General features: G+C 47.3%; 1 protein-coding gene across 2 annotated transcripts in view; it reads left to right on the plus strand.

Moving 5' to 3' along the window:
* The window catches only part of unc5b (unc-5 netrin receptor B), a 47,824-nt gene that overhangs the window by 22,405 nt on the left and 10,581 nt on the right, over positions 1–14,838 (plus strand). For both annotated transcript variants that reach the window (XM_047603689.1, XM_047603690.1), the window contains exons 2-7: positions 9,169–9,399; positions 9,635–9,778; positions 10,179–10,282; positions 12,028–12,208; positions 12,389–12,556; positions 13,043–13,207. In XM_047603689.1, the coding sequence (XP_047459645.1) occupies positions 9,169–9,399; positions 9,635–9,778; positions 10,179–10,282; positions 12,028–12,208; positions 12,389–12,556; positions 13,043–13,207 (993 nt within the window). The remainder of the gene's footprint in view (positions 1–9,168; positions 9,400–9,634; positions 9,779–10,178; positions 10,283–12,027; positions 12,209–12,388; positions 12,557–13,042; positions 13,208–14,838) is intronic.

Below are 14,838 nucleotides of genomic sequence, written 5' to 3' on the forward strand. Positions count from 1 at the left end.
GGGAGCCGAGTTGTCGCGTCAGATAATAAGAAACGCATATGTTGTGATGCGTCTTGCCGACCCGTCTCACGATCGCCGCCCGCGCCTTTTGACTCGGCACACTTAACGTGACAGGACCTCAAGACGATATCTCAAACATGAACAGAATTTTTCATTTTTTAAGAAAACGGCACCGTGGGAATTTTTGGGGGGAGCTCTAATACACAAAGCCTAAATCTGTGGTGATTATGTAGTTTAAGACAAATGAAAGGGATTCCCACTGTTGGTTGGTGCAACAATTACCAGCGTTTGGGTGAGGGACGTGTAATTTGACTGTCTCCAGTCTTGTGATAATCACTGACTGACTGGGGTGGACTTACTGCTTTGTGTACGCGTGAGGTCATGAGCACAACCCCTCCCTTGCTCTGTGCGTGTGTGTTTGTGTGAGACAAAAAAAAAAAATAGGGTTAAACCGACAGAGCCGGCAATTACCTGAGAGACAGGACTCGTCTTGTCTCGAGGAGTGGCCATCAACACTGACGGACTGGCATTTGACAGAAACCCCCGACTGCCCACACGCTGATAGTAGTGTGTAGAAGCAGTGTCATGACTTTTGATGTGAAGTGCGTTGTTTATATTCATAATGCAGGAACCCGTCTCCTTTTTTAATTAAAAGAAAAGATTCATAAGATGCATAATTTAATGGTCTCCGAGTAGGGGGGGAAAAAAAGTAGCGAAGGCTGTGTGGCACTATATTCATGATGCCACATCTGCTGTTTGTCCTGTGAGTGGTCTCTGAGTGCGCGTGTGAGGAGTAATCAGTTGGAGGAGCCGCGAGAGAGGACGGAAGAGTGACCCGGTGGGAGGAAGGGGAGGTGGAGTGCTGCAGAAAGTTGAGAGAGAGGTGGATCAGAGGACAGGGGGCGGCCGCTCCGAGGAGGCAGCGCATGTACAGTGGGATTCAGGGTGAAGCACGGGGTTGGGGAGGGTGGGCAGGATAGGGTGGGTAATTACAGGGGCCTGGAGAGGAGAGGCCTGTAATCAGCTTGCCCTCAGGAAGGAATGCAGCTCATCTTCTCATGTAATTACGGCCATTTAAACGGCCCCAGCTTCCAAACACTCATCCCACTGTACTGCTCACCTATTCACTCTACCTACACACACGCTCGCATGCACAGTCGGCGACAGAGAAGGACGCGTTTTTTCGACGAGACTTCCAAGCGGTGGAAGTGAGGTGGCAAGGCAAAGAGCGGTGGAGACGCGGGCTACAGACAATGTGCGTTAAGTGTGTGTGTGTGTAGCTGCAATGTGTGCACCAGAGTTAATGGCTGTGTAGACTGCAGGCCTCTAGAGGAGACGGCTCCATGTGAATACCCACCATGGCAACCAGCCACTCTGGGTAGATTTGCGCAACTCTCATCAAGCAGCTGCGCAGTGGTGGAGCAGACAGGCAGTGGCGCCTTACGCTCAGCACATACAGTTATGTCTACTCACAGTCACACATATACACACACACACACACGCGCGCGCGGGACGGGAAGACTCTCATTCCGCCATATGAGTTTGACCTCCAAGTAATAGTTGTGACATTGGTCTGTAATTTCGAGAGGATAATAGGAAAACAGCACCCACTCTTGTCTCCCTCCCTGCCTCTCCGTCTCCCAATGTCCTCACCCCTCTCCGAACCGCTCTCCCCCCTCCACCTCTGATGGTGATTGATGGCGTTGCTTGTGTACGCCCGTGTTCCCATGCGGTAGGTGGTCGTCGGGGCGCGCACAAACAGCGCAGGGCCACTTGTTTTGATGGGCCGTGATTAATGAGCTCCGTGGGGGGTGGCGCCCCCTAGCTGCGAGAGAGAGAGAGGGAGAGAGCACCCGTTCAGCCAGGATGTAGCCATCGCCGCTGCCTCCCCTCCACCACCACCACCACCACCCTAACCCTCTCTGTCTATTCAAATGCACCAGTAGCAGCAGCAGTGGGTTCGCAGCCACAACACAAGCGCAAATCCTCTTAGCGCTCCCACTCTCGCAGTCACACTCACCCACACGTTCAAAAGCACAGTCACAGGATCTCGCTCGGAGTAGGCCGCCCGTTGCATAAACAGCGGGTAAATATAATCCATAGTTTCTTGCAAACACGTCCGCCCTACCTCTCTCTCAAACGCACACTTTGAACGTAGCGTGGGTCTCGAAGCGGCCACAGAATTCTCCATTGTTCACGCAGTTATCGGAAAAAAACACAGCTGACTGCTTCGATTTTATTGGGCCTCCACGTTTACCGCCTTACAGTTAGAAAACATGTTAACATGTGTGCGTGTGTGTGTGTCCCTGGCATACCTTGAGATGTATGAGGGGGAAGAAAAAGAGACAGAAGGTGAGTCCTTTGAAAAGGGGCATGTCACACTTCATTTGCAATTAACAGAGTTGTAGTGCAACACAGCTTGCAGCTAAGAGTGTGGGGTGACCCTCCTCTATTTCCAAGCAGATCTGCAAACGAGATCTCGCCAGCCTTCGCATTTGTTTTTCTGTGCGTTTGTGTATGCTTGTGTGCCACCGTGTCCTCCGGCTTGCTCTTTCTCCTCCTGCCACCCGGACACGCCGGACGGACAAGCGAAGCATTTCTGTCACTATGCATCCTCGTCACCTGCTCGGCTCTCCCCCTCTGCCAATCTGCTTTCCAGCCTCCTGCCACCTACCTCTCACTCACGGACGCACCCGTTCTGTTTCTTCTTCGAGCCTTTACCTGCCTTACGCAGATCCCATCATTCACTTGCGCGCGCACATTGCACAGTTAATTACACACTTGCTCTCGTATACCCCGATGAAACTGAAGGCTTCACACCTCACAGAAATAGCCTCTCCGCAGGTGTCCTCATTAGCATGTTGGAACCAATCAAAAGTGCGACATTTTCACTGCTGTCACGAACTTTTAGGCTCGTTGCGTAGCAAAGCTATAATAAAACATGTTCCAGCATTTAAAGTACAGCGTCATTACGTTGTGTTCGAAGTCGGTGAGTCAGTAATATCACAGCAGAGTCCATTGAATTAAATTAGGGACTTAGTTGTGCTTAGTTGTGAAAGAGACTTTGACCAAACTAATTCTGTCATCTGTATTTGTGTTTCTGGAATATTTTACCCCTAGATGGCGGATCTTTTGAATGACTTTGCTTTTTTATTATTTATTCGCTGTTTCGCTGTTGTCACAACAGCGAAACACACTAAGTCACACTAAATCCAAAATGCTGCCACACACCAGCGCTCAGGCCTCATAATGCTGTCAAACTTTTCGGACCTCCCTCACACGTGGACTAATCTTGCTGTGCTGTCTGCGAGACTAGAAATAGTATCAACGAGGTTTCTGATGAGAATATGCAGGAAAAGATGTGTAAAAACTCACTGCACAGGGTTTACAAAATCAATATGGGATCTTCATCTATTGGAACTGGAGGAGTTTTTCTTAACTTGGCACCTATTCTGAAAGCTGTCTTATTTATCAAATTGTGCATTTAATTCACATTAAAGCAAAGCAGACTGTGGAGAAAAGAAAAAAGACTAGACACCTCGTTTGTCCTAATCAATCTCCTACTTAGAAGTCTTAAAATTAAAAATATGTAAATTTTGCAGGAGACTTAAAGAGATACACGTGAGGGGGAAAAAAAAAATAGAATGGCAAATAAGAATCCTGGAGACCCCGAAGAGAAGAGAATGTGTGTGCCTGCTGCTTTGAGAGACGGGGTCTGTTAGTTAGAGAGTCACCATGGTGAGTACAAAGAAATGGCCGCAGAGCCACGTGAAGCCACCACAGGTGCACGTCTTGGTGGCGGTATCAAAATACCCAAACAAGGACTTTGAAGACGGCCGTCTCGGAGGCTTGGATCCGCGCCGCTCCTAGCGGGACGTCAAATCCTGCTTCCTGCCTCCTGTTGCCTCGCAGCCATCATGATGAAATGAAAATAATGCCGTGTCTGTTGGTCGCTGGTGAATTAATGACGTTTCCTATTAAAAGTTGACCAATTTTGTCCCCGGCGTGCGCTCCGAACGGCTGCTTGTGGTTTTGGGCGAGTGTGTGCGTGCGCCCCGTCAGATGGGTGAACTGCATGACTCCTCTCGCTCCGTCTGCCTTTGTTGATGTGAGAAGTGGTGCTGTGTCGCTCCAACCTGCGCTCATGTCGCCTCATGCCCTGCCTGATGCACACACCATGACTGTCCCGCTCACACGTTCACCGTTTTTTTTTATTTCCCATCAGAACCTTCGTATAAACCCCGACACTTGTTTTATTTTTTCCCAGTCTTCACGTCTCTTCACTTCCTCCTGTCCCTCTTTTTTTGATTCTTTTTTTTTTCAGGCTGATGAGGATGAGGTCAGTCTGAATATCAATCACTCAGTGTAATTGTCCTTTAAGGAAGGCAAGGAGAGACTGTCTCCCTCCATCCATCTCTGTCTCCTTCGACCTGCCTCTGTGTGCGTGCAGCTCGTACCTCGGGGGGGCTTCCTCGCTAGAATGAAGATAATGAGGTAGATGGGGTGAGGATGATGTATGCGGTCAGCTAGTCGATGTTACATAATGGCTGTTGATCACTATATTAATTGGCCTTGTTTCCCCCGTCACCGGCAGCGTTGTCATATTTGACTGTCTGTCCTCACATCTGTTTGTCCTTAGCGGCCTCAGCGACTCCGTGGCTGTGGGCTACCTCGACATGTTTGCGTTTAAGCCTTGTAGGATGTCATTTGAAGTCGGCTGGAGCTGCACAAAGTGCTTTGAATCCGCCAGGCAGGAGGGAAGGAGGACCGGAGTCAGGGGAGGGCAGACTGAAAAGCACTCCTATGTCATACGTTCGACTGAAAAGCGGAAGGGAGGAGGTGGGATGCTGTGTTGTTTGTTTTTGACCTTATAGGATGCCCCCCCTCCCCCCCAAAAAAAATAAAATAAAAAAAATCCTGTTCTTGCCAAACACAACTTGACCCTTTGCCTTTTATAGCGTTTCTCTGTTGTTTGGCTTCTTCAAAGTATTCCTCTCCCTCTGCCTCTTTCCTCTTTTTTTTTTTTTTTTTTAATGCTTTGCCCCCCCACTTCTGAGTGCAGTGTTGGGATAGTGAGGGCACTGGAGGGGACGGTAATGACTAACTCTGTAAAGGTAATGATAAAGCACAGGCGCTTTAGACTCCACTCTGGCTAGAGGCGCTGGGGCTAAGAAAATTACAGTCATCCGTGTGTGTGTGTGAGAGAGAGAGAGGGAGAAAGAGAGAGAATGAGAATGAGAGGCAAAAGAAAAAGGGAGGGTGGAGAAAGACAGAGGGCAGAAAGAACAACAGACAGTCTCACAGTCAGGCTGAGACAAAGATTGACATTGCTGTGATTCATTTTCCTTGCCAGTTATTATAGCAGGCCAGTGCTGGGTATGTGTGTGTGTGTGAGAGACAGAGAGAGAGAGAGAGAGGATGTGTAGTTCATTGTCTCTCCTCTCCACTTGCCTTCAAGTGTCTCTTGTCTTGTCTTTGGCCGGCTCTCATGTCTTCCCCATCCCGCCACCTCTGCCCAGATTCCGTCTCGGTTACACCGTGCAGAAACTCTGAGCGCCGCCGCACAAAAGGAAACGGGGACCCCTTCTGCTGCGGTCGGGTTTAGCATACATGAATAAGAGTGGGTGAGAGCGTACTGTATAAGCATAGGTTGTCATCCAGTGTGTGGATCTACGTGTGTGTGTGTGAGAGAGTGTGCGTTCGCGCGACTGTGTGCCGGAGAAAAGAATACTCAGAAGCCTGTGTTTGCTGTCTAGCTGTCTGCTGTCTGTCATTAGAGTAATAAAAGACTTGCTGCGCTGCACGCCGAGGAGTTCTTCTCTTTAAGGCTCCTCCATTCCGCGCAAATTGCCGGCTGCTGAGCTCTGATGGATGTTTGTATGCTGGCCCCAAAAACACAGGTTCCACTTTAAACCAACCGGCTCCATTATCCCAGAGAAAGATGATGGAGGGAGGGTGGGGGGGGGCTGTCTGTCTCCTACCTCTGTCATCCAAAAGTGTTTTAATTAAACTGTGCCTCTCTTTGCAGGCCTCAAAACGCGCACACACTGCACAGAGAGGGAGGTTTATCTGAATACCCGATTCTGTCTCCGTCTCAACCGCCGCCACCGCCGCCGCCGTCGTCTCACTCTGTTTGTCTTTCAGTTGCCATCTTTTTTTTTTTTTCCTGCCTTCCTACTTCTCTCTGCGTACACCCCCTCTCGTTGCGCCTCAAGATTGACAGGCTGTGCTTTCAGCCGATGTTTGAACACCGACCGATCAATGCCGGACAAAGGGAAAGTGCGGGGGTGAGGGGCGGGGAGGGGGCAACACAATTGGTTATTGACAGAGAATTCAAAGTCTGAAAGACTGAAGGCGACAGCTTAGTAGGCCGAGAGCCGAGGAGAGGATTCGGAGAGAGAGAGGCGCGACAATGAAAGGGATTTGCGTTCTTGGTTAAACATCACTTTGAGATGTGTTAACTTTCATTAATCGGATTTGTCACCTGCGCGTAAACTTGCAACTGAAGCGCATATGAGTTCTGTGGAGCATGGACCACTCCTGTGGTGTAACAAGGGGGTTGCAGAGACAGAGTGTGTGTTGTGCGTGTATGTGTGTGTGTGTGTGTGTATAACTTCTTTAGGAAATGGCAAAACCTAATTTCACTGACAACTCAGTGAAAGATGGGCGGGATATGTAAAAAGTTCTCCAAACTCTTCCATCCACCACGGACACAAATCTGACAACCTCTGAGTCTGATGTTCTTAATGAACCCGAATGAAATCAAAAAAAAGATAAACGGGGGGTTCAGTTTAGGTCACAGGTTGGCAGAGGAGCCAGGGAGAAGCTTCGGGACGTGCTCGTGGGACAGGGCCGAGGAAGACAGAGGCTGATGCAGGATGACAGGTCCATCCGCGATGGCCTGGAGCAGCTGTTGCCCTTTCCGCCCTGTCCTCCGGCCGTGGCACAGTCAAGTCTTTGAGCCGCGGGCAACGCCGCTTCAGTCTCTTTTAGCCCTGTCGGCCTCTTTTTATCGCCGAGGAGATTTGGGTCAAGTGGGGGCAGCATTCCCGTACATGAAAACGCTACAGCTTCTTGAATCCCATGAGTACTTGTTGGACGTCGTTTGAGTCCTGCCGCTTTTTCTTCCCCGTCTTTGCTTCCCCTAATGCCTCGGACAGAATCTGTCAAGAGAATCAGTGGGATGGGAGTGCTCACCCTCCTAAAATAGGAGACGGTATCTTTCTAAGTAGATTCTCTTGTTCTCTGTTTGAGGAATAACTGATCACATACACTGCAAATTTGCCTGCTTTAAATCCCATTATCTAAAAGCTGCTGTGTTTGCTCTCAAACCTCACTCCATATCCACCGGATCCAGAGAATGAGCTTTAAGGACTGTGAGACTGCTGTGAAAGAAAGACACGGTTGCCCATGAGCTATTCCTACATGCCTCTTTGTGTGTGTGAGTGTGTGCATCTGAATGTGTCAAGGGCATATCCACAGAGCTGGATGTGCCAGTAGCTTTTCTGGATTCTCCTGACTGGAGCCAACATTGTCATTCCTCTGCACTCCGCTCCAGTCTTCCACTCAAATCTTATTGAATTTAGATTATTTTTCAGAAGGAGAACAAAGTTTTCTCCTGGAACGTCAGAATCATTTACAATTTATGAGCACCAGAGTTACCCATAAGGTGTAAAGATAGATGGTAAAAGAAGACAATGTTGAGATACTGCCCAAAGTAGAGAATATTTCTGGCGCCACCTGATTTATGCCGCGTTCCATTTACCTCAGAAATCGTAAGTTGGAACTGGGAATGACGGCGTTCCAGTTACAGAAGTAGGAAAACAAGATGGCCACGTCCACAAAAGTGCTTGTCCTGTCCAAATATAACTTGGTGTGTTCAATATTTACATTTTTTGAGTGCAAAGAGAAATTAAAGTTGATATTAACTAACATTATTACTATAATATTAAATTAAATTAAGACTTTTTAAATAAATTGAAGTAAATTGAAAAAAATAACTTGAATCAACTCGAGTTTCATACTCATTTGCAGTAATGAAATCTACAAGAACACACGAAACACTGTTTCAGTTTTACCAGGCTATTGTTTTTAGCCATTGTTAGCGCAACATAGGTTTGTAGTTCCCATATAACGCATGAAAACCACAAAATTACACTATAATTTATGGTTTAACAGCATTTAGACATATGTATGTTGAAAAATGCTGCCTGTACGATCAATTTAGTGCAACAGAAACTAATCAGAAGTTCTAATAAATGGATACCTAACTACTGTGTAGACACGGGGCAGCCATCTTGGTAAGTGGAGTCAGTAGTGAGGATTCTCCAACTTTTCGAGTAGGAAATCCAACTTTGGGGGCATTCCTGTTTAAAATTCCCACTACAAATGGAACGCACCAATTTTGTACATTTTGAAATATGACCCTAAACCATGATGTACAGTTGTGTAAGTGCTATGTTTTTTGTCTCAGTTTTCAAACTTTCTGGTGGATTTTATTTGTGTTGACCCCATCACAAATTTGCCTGTAATAACTTATAATATCAGTAAAAGAAAATAACAGGTCGACCCTCGACATGTTTAAGTCGGTAATGTCGCGACGTTGATATACTGTCTGAAATCAACCCATCATTATTGGAGTAACAAGTACAAGTGGAGGGGTCAGAAATACTGCGTCCTTCCTGCCAAGAGAAGCTCTTGGCAGCGTCGCCACGAGGGATGTGTCACGACGAAAATGTCAGGAGATAATGTGCGATCACCACAGCCTATCAGTGCAAGGTCAGCTGCTCTCCTCTCCAGCTGAGAAGCATAGTGAGACCAGAGCGGGAGGCCTGCATTGACCAGATTACTGGTCATATAGGGAGGCAGAAATGTCACTAACAGTGGGAACTGTCAACACCTTAAATGTCTTGAAAATACAGTAACAGGGTTGAGTTAATACCCTGAAGCTGGTTTGAGACACACATGACAAGCTGTCACACACCGACGTGTTCCAAGTTTGTGATAGCTTATTGATCCTCAAGGGACAAATTTGTCACTTTGCTTATTTCTTACTTTTGGGGCGTCTCAGATCTTCCACAACCATCCCAGCGCTGATGGAGACTCGCTCGCAAGTCTTTTTGCCCGAAGGACAGTCGTCTTAATCTCCTCTGTGTCCCGTGTTTTCAGAGACTACCGACTACAGCGAGACCGAGGTTCTCCCCGACTCCTTCCCGTCGGCACCGGCGGAACCGCTCCCAGAATTCCTGCTGGAACCGGAGGACGCTTTCATCGTAAAGAACCGGCCGGTCCAGCTGCGCTGCCGGGCTTCACCTGCCACACAGATCTACTTCAAATGTAACGGAGAATGGGTCAACCAGAACGACCACGTCACCAGAGAGAGCCTGGACCAGATCACAGGTGACAAACGCAACCGCACACAAACGCACACCGTGGTGTCACCTTGTATTTTACAGACATAAACATCATGCTCAATTACTAACATCATTTTCAACTACATAATCCATTATCTCCTATAGGATTTTATGGGCACGTTAACTACCTTTGGCCTGCACCCAGTGCATTATTTATATGCGAAGTGGAAAAACACGCCTCGCTAATCGTCCCCTCTTCCCTCCTCTCTCTGTCTGCACAGGCCTGGTGGTGCGGGAGGTGGACATCTCGGTGTCGAGGACGCAGGTGGAGGAGCTGTTCGGGCTGGAGGACTACTGGTGCCAGTGCGTGGCCTGGAGCTCGGCTGGCACCACCAAGAGCAACCGTGCCTACGTTCGCATCGCATGTCAGTATCAAGGCTGTGTGTGTGTGTTTGTGTTTGTGTGTGCGAGGCGGAAAGACGAGCAGCAGAAGGGCAAATGTTTCCGACTCTTCGCTTGTCGTACGCGTCAGCTTAAGCATATATGCAAATAGATTTGCTGTTACACTCCATCTGAGTCCCCCCCTGTGGAGATGTGTGGGCTAGTGTGATTGACACGTTGAATGTTTATGAGGGCATGGCGGGGGGAAAGGCGACGACGTGACAGGGGCTTTGCAGCGTTTTTGCCTGGTGTGTGCGGGTGTGTGTATATACATGTGTGTGTGTGTTTGTGACAGCCAGTGTCACTGAGATAAACAGGGTGTCACTCGGCTGTCATGGGACGGCCTTCACTAACTGCCGACTGCATGTGTGTCTCCCCCCGCAGACCTGAGGAAGAACTTTGAGCAGGAGCCTCTGGGACGGGAGGTGCGTCTCGAGCAGGAGGTGCTGCTGCAGTGTCGCCCCCCAGAGGGCATGCCCGCCGCTGAGGTAAACACAGCGTTTCTCGAAGCCTCCAATTCTGGGGTCAAATCTGTAATCTTGACGGTAATATATGGTTCAGATCTATCTATGTTTGCAGTTTGAACCCCCTCACATTCTGCCTGCGTATATATTAGAGCGCCAGCAAAGCAGACATCTACTTAATCAGTCACACTAATTTATACACTACAGTCTGCAACAGCGTAAAACAAAAAGGGATGAAAGCAAAGGGCAGGCCACTGACATTTTGACACCGTCAATAAAATTCTCATTTAAACACATAAACATCACTGGATATATTCTCTGTTGTTTGAGCAACAACAGCTCGAAAGGCTTAAATCCACTTTTGTGTCACGTTTTAACGCCGAGCTGTTTATATTTCTCATAAAACACGCAACAATGCACTAAAAAAAAGGAGGCAAATTATTCATGAACGCGGATTTTTATTAGTCGAGTGAATATTAATGTTTTGCCCAGCTCTGTTGTTTACTCTTGAGCAGCTTAATAACATGGCAGTAATGTAGCATAAATAAAAAAAAAATAAACATGTAGCATGAAGGGATCATAAAGATGTTTATATGAAAAGTACACATTATGTGATTGCATGAGAGTTAATAATAATAAATCCCATCGTATCGTTTCATTTAGACGGCTATGATACAGATATATGATACAGTATTATCCCCTTTAGGAGCATAAGGAGGATGTGTTAATAATAAATGTGAGATGTTTTTTTTTCTCAGGAGAAAACTGTAGAAAATAGTGTTTTTTGTTTTTTTTTTCCTCTGTGGAAATGGCTCAAATTTTGCCTGTTTGATCAATACCACGTGCACCGGCTTAAAGCTGTGCAGGTTTGGAGTGTTTACTGAATAGCTCTGAGCTCTGTGCTGACTCATGTTTATGCATACGCACCTGGTGATTTGTACGACGGTTTGTGTGGAGGAGACAGTCAAAACGGAAGTGAACACAGACGACTCGAACCGTGGGAGAGCTGAATTATTTGGTTTTATGTTAACCGCGTCTTTGCGGTGGTAGTGCATTTCCTCGTTTAGCGATGTCCTTGTTTACCTTCGTTACAAGAGATCGGTGCGTGTAGAAGCTTCCAGGGGTTGAAGTTGCAATTTATGTGCATGTCTAACTAACTTAAGGGTGGAGAACGTGTGCCCCCACGTCATGACACGGACACATAAAACACCACTGTTTGATGATGGGGGTTTGGGATCGGGTCTGGAAATGCGTGTTAATGCCAGGTCTGAACACATGTACCTAAAAATAGCCACTTGCCATGGGATAGTCCAGATCAGAGAAGATGTTGAGATCTGATAAAAAAACAAAAAAAAACAAAAGAAGATTTAGGACTAAACTCATGGAGTGTATCTGTGAAAGGAATCAGTTTATGGAACAATGTGCACAAATAAACCAAAGAATCCAAACCAAAATGAACATTTAAAAGAACAATTAAAGCCAATATGTTAAGGAAATATAATGAAATATGTTAGTTTGATTGTCCTACCCATTGTGTAGTCATGAAAGTTCATTTTTTTTTGTTTTGTTTGAATGGTGTAATTGTATCTTTGGAACTAAAATGGGAACATCACAGTCACTGTTGGCTGGAAAGGGGCAGATTATATAAGCTTATTCTTCTCTCTGCTCTGCCTTTCATTCGGATCGTTTGTGTTTATACTGAATTGCTTTGTTTTAATCAATGAATGAAATAAAAAACTAAAGTTAATGCAAGGTCTGCTTCTCTCCAGGTGGACTGGCTGAAGAACGAGGACGTCATAGATCCATCGCAGGACTCCAACTTCCTGATCACCATCGATCACGATCTGATCATCAAACAGGCCAGGCTCTCGGACACCGCCAACTACACCTGTGTGGCCCGTAACGTGGTGGCAAAGAGACGCAGCAGCACTGCTACTCTGATCGTTTACGGTAACGTATACATTTTTCCTCTTTTCTGCCTCTCTGATGCTTCAGACATGAGAATGGACTTCATTAGCTCAGATTTTGTACTTTGATGTTTTTCACTCGCTGAGCAGCGGGCCTTCGAGGGTGTTCCTCTCTTCTCATTACTGATGAATTGATAACTTTCTCCGTGTGTCTCTCTGTTAGTGAGCGGCGGTTGGTCTTCGTGGACTGAATGGTCGGAGTGTAACGCTCGGTGCGGGCGGGGCTGGCAGCGTCGGACGCGCAGCTGCACTAATCCTGCCCCCCTGAATGGAGGAGCCTTCTGTGAAGGCCCGCCCGTCCAGAGAGTAACCTGCACCACGCTGTGCCCAGGTGAAGATGCCTACTGCTCGTGTGTTACTCAGAACACCTTTAGAGGAAATAGTCATGCGTTGGAATGTAAAGAAATTTCCCAAATGGACCATTTAGCTGGAGGCGCCAGAAAGAACTTGTGCAGGGAAACAGCCAACTTCCTCTTGTTTAACTGAAAATCAACCCCATCCAACTAGAACAGAATAGCATTTGCTTTTGTAACTGCTCTGACTTCATTGTTCTGAGGTGTCTGCGTCAGAAAGACGGCGCTACAGTGGTTATTTTTGCTTCGCCATGCGTTTCAGACCACTCTGGCTCCGAAGTCATTTAAAGCACGCCACAGAATGCCTTCTGCAAATTGCAAAATGATGCACTTCGGGCCATTACATATGCATCGCGCCGCATTAGAACGTCACGGCCGATTTCCCTCCACCTGGAGAGACGGAAGTGTGTTGTTGTCGCCGTCGGTCTGCTCTTAAATGTCTCGCATGTCTGTTGCCATTCCAGTGGATGGAGGCTGGACGGAGTGGGCAAAGTGGTCCGCCTGTGGGACAGAGTGCACCCACTGGCGGAGCCGTGAGTGCCAAGCCCCCCCACCCATAAACGGAGGAAAGCACTGCAGCGGGAGCATGATGGAGAGCAAAAACTGCACAGAGGGGCTGTGTGCACGAAGTAAGTCTCCGAATAGTTTGGACTGGTGCAGTTGTTAAATGTCAAAAAAAACAGTAAATATTTGGTTTATGTATATTTCTGCCTTCTGCCCCTTAATGCAAATCAGCCTCTGTTGAATTCAGTGCTCCACTGCCAATCGGTCAAGTGTCTAAAATAAGAAGAACATTTTTTTTTATGTATCTGTAGGAGTCAGTTCCCTAGGAGCACATTCTGCTTCAGGTGTTTATTGAATTGATAATTGAAACTCCTGCAGGCAGTGATTTCTTTGCTCATAGCTCACAGTTTCATGAAGTGTGTTACATTTCCGAGGTATATAGAACCGACTTCCCAAGGTGTTTGGCCATTGCGGCATGGCGAGATTGCAAATGTGAAAACGGCTAAATCGCAGACGGATGCTTCTTGGGGGAATCGTTACTTTCATGAAACGAGAAGGAGCACATCTAAGATAATACAGAGGGAGAAAGAGAAAAGAAACGTAGAGCAAGTGCGGGCTAAGAGAGCGGAGAGGAGTGGGAAGAGAGCATGACGCGGCCAAGTCGAAAAATTAGCGAAAAAAAAAGGAGCATATGAGAGTGAGTCAGACTCACACTGACACCCAATGTGCAGCCCGTGATGAGCTGGGAGGAATCCAGCTGACAGCGCATTAGAATCTTTGAGATACACATCCACAAAGGCACGCTAAAAAAAAACACACACACTAACACACACAGAGAAGACACGGAATGCAGACGAACCTCCTGAACGCACGTGCAGTGGGAGGATGATACGCGGAGCTTCACCTCTGTTAGACATACACCCGAGTCCTGACATAAACAAGCTTCGTGTGAGCCGCCAGATTAGACAAATGCGTTGTCTGATTTGATTGAACAGAGCCAAGCGTTCTCAGGGGGCCATCGGGAAAACAAGCGTTCAAGTGACAAAGGGTGGTGGTGGGGGGGGGGGGGTGGGGGGGGGCGCTAAGCTCTATGTAAAATCTGTAAATCTGTCACTTGGCAGGATTTTGACTGACTTATTTGTTGAGCCAGCGCATACATACATAGATACGAGTATTCTGCGGCCACAGACTCAACTGTCGAAATGAACGCGCCGTGCCTTCTTCGCTCCCGCTGCCCGCTAGCTCGAGGATTGGCTCAATACCCTAATCATAAATGTAAAATGCACCGAGACACCGCAGACCATCATCTTCATCGCACCCTTTTAGTTCTAATTGCCATCGGGCGAATGGCAGCGACGGGGAAGCCATTTTTTTTTTTAGTCGAGCTACGGAGAGGAGGTTATTTGATTTGAGATCTAGTAACCGACACAATTCTGAAAGATGGCTTCGATATTCCTCAAATCGCTTAGTGATGATTCACGTTGGTGTTATCTTGGAAATGACTGTTTCCCGTCAGGAGAGTTTTTTTTTTTTTTTCTTTTCTCCCCTCCTTCATAGGATGGAGGCGATAACGCACCCTGCGGGGTGTATGAAGCTGCGGTTTCAATCTACATTGTCTCCCTCATGCGCCACACAAACACCAGTGTCCTTGTCCTCGTTCGCTTGCGAAGCGGCCCTTAACTTCGCCACTCTCATCCGAACGCTGCTAATCTCTTTTCACAGTCACGCCTTATACGTTTTTTTTTTTCTTGTATAT

The sequence above is a fragment of the Mugil cephalus genome, chromosome 13 (assembly GCF_022458985.1).
Source record: "Mugil cephalus isolate CIBA_MC_2020 chromosome 13, CIBA_Mcephalus_1.1, whole genome shotgun sequence".
Classification (NCBI taxonomy): domain Eukaryota; kingdom Metazoa; phylum Chordata; class Actinopteri; order Mugiliformes; family Mugilidae; genus Mugil; species Mugil cephalus.